This window comes from Cryptomeria japonica, chromosome 3 (genome assembly GCF_030272615.1).
Source record: "Cryptomeria japonica chromosome 3, Sugi_1.0, whole genome shotgun sequence".
NCBI lineage: Eukaryota > Viridiplantae > Streptophyta > Pinopsida > Cupressales > Cupressaceae > Cryptomeria > Cryptomeria japonica.
The window spans coordinates 874,147,263-874,148,931 of NC_081407.1; the positions used below are offsets into that span (position 1 = coordinate 874,147,263).

The 1,669-nt window shown below is 39.7% G+C and overlaps 1 protein-coding gene across 1 annotated transcript; it reads left to right on the top strand.

Annotated features, from left to right (window-relative positions):
* Positions 1–365: 365 nt before the first annotated feature.
* LOC131076436 (protein S40-1) lies at positions 366–1,299 on the top strand. The gene has a single exon (XM_058013617.2). It carries the CDS (start codon positions 569–571, stop codon positions 1,088–1,090), a length of 522 nt encoding a protein of 173 aa, XP_057869600.2. The 5' UTR covers positions 366–568; the 3' UTR covers positions 1,091–1,299.
* The last annotated feature ends 370 nt before the right edge of the window (positions 1,300–1,669 follow it).

The following is a 1,669-nucleotide window of genomic DNA, read 5'->3' on the forward strand; positions in this document are numbered from 1 at the left end:
CAAATGGCGTCCGCATCAAAAGTCTCTTGTTAGATATTTCGAAATATGGAAAATCTTGGAAAGATTGCAACGTCCAAGGTAAGAAATCCAGAGCCTTCTTTTTCCCTTACTTTGCGTGTCACCCGTCTACGGGATCTCACAACTTAAATTGTCAATCCCTGACGCGGATAAGATAAGCGCGTTTACCGATACATCCGGTAGTCTGTGCAAGACAAACCGTCAGATACACAGATCGGACGGCTGAGAGGAGATTGACCTAGAAAAGCCATGTAAGCTTGAAAAAGACACCAGAAAGTTCGTGGATGGCAATCGGCGATTTACGCGAAGCCCTAATTTTTAGCGCCTCTTAATGCGCCAAAATAATACATACGTAAAGTGTTGTGCTCAATTCAGAAATGTGAAGGATACGGCACTCGAATAAAAAGCCCTGAATTCCAGCACAAGTTTCTTCCTTAGTCTCTAGCGCCTTTCTTTCTTTCTATAGTATATATATATATTCCCCGCTTCTGATGTTTCTTTAATACAGTTTTTCTGGTCCAGTTGATTAGAGTGGTAGAGTGCAAACACAATGGCCGAAATTGGGGATCGAGGAGGTCGCGGGTTCAAATCCGGGTTGAGCCGCGCCGAGGTGCTTCTGGGCTTAGCTCAAACTGCGGGGGAACAAACAGAGGAGACATTGAAGGAGCTCCACGAACAAGAGATCTTCTGGGGCGACAAGGAAGCTGAACAAAATGGCTTTGAATCCAATTTGTTTGGCATTTTACAGTCGAGAAGTAAGAATCGTAAGGAAAAATCTGCTTGGAGTAATATATTTCCACACGGAGGAAAGAGATTGGGTGAATTTGAGGAATACCGCAGTTATGAATCAGCGCCTGTGAATGTTCCTCATTGGCCGCGAAGCAAAATCTCAGAGGCTTTTCTAGAGGAGGACGATGAAATGATCGTGAGGCCTCCTCACGAGCTCGTTGCTCAGTATAATAATAATAGTACGAGTTTTTCTGTCGTTGAAGGATATGGTCGGACTCTGAAAGGAAGAGATCTCAGAAGGGTACGCGATGCCGTTTTTCGGCAGACTGGCTTTGTAGACTAAGTTATCGGATGGATAAGCATAAGCAGGCAATGTATCACCAAACGTACACGTTTTTCTTTTCTTCTTGTAAGTTGTTGGAAACGGCAAGTTTTTAGGCGATTCCGTTTTGTATTGTGCACTGTGATTTCCTCCAATTGTGATGGACTTCACTGTAGCATTATAATAATATAAAATTAATGATAGATAGGATGAGTTTTTCTACTGGGCAACTTTCTGGTTTAAATTGTGTATATCATTTTGTTTGTCATTTTAGACCACATTCAGAAATCATTAAATGATGATAGATTTCCATAATCTATAATGATAATTGATGTTGTTTCTGAATTTCATGAATTTTTACATTGTTTCGAATCACAATCTTGATCCATTGTCAATATAATAAAAAACTATAAGAAAACAAAAAAAAATTACAAGGTTACTTTTTTTAAAAAATTCAAGCCATTGTATGCTAAATGGGTAACATTGTGCTGTATATTTTTGAGCGTCAACATTCTGTAACAGTAAACCTAAGTTCCGTGTGTCATGGAGAAGGATGAGACGGTTTTCACGTTGGAATTTAATTCTGATTTGCTAAAAATA

Excerpts from the sequence above, each read along its gene's own strand:
- LOC131076436 (XM_058013617.2), top strand. The coding sequence starts at position 569 with ATGGCCGAAATTGGGGATCGAGGAGGTCGCGGGTTCAAATCCGGGTTG.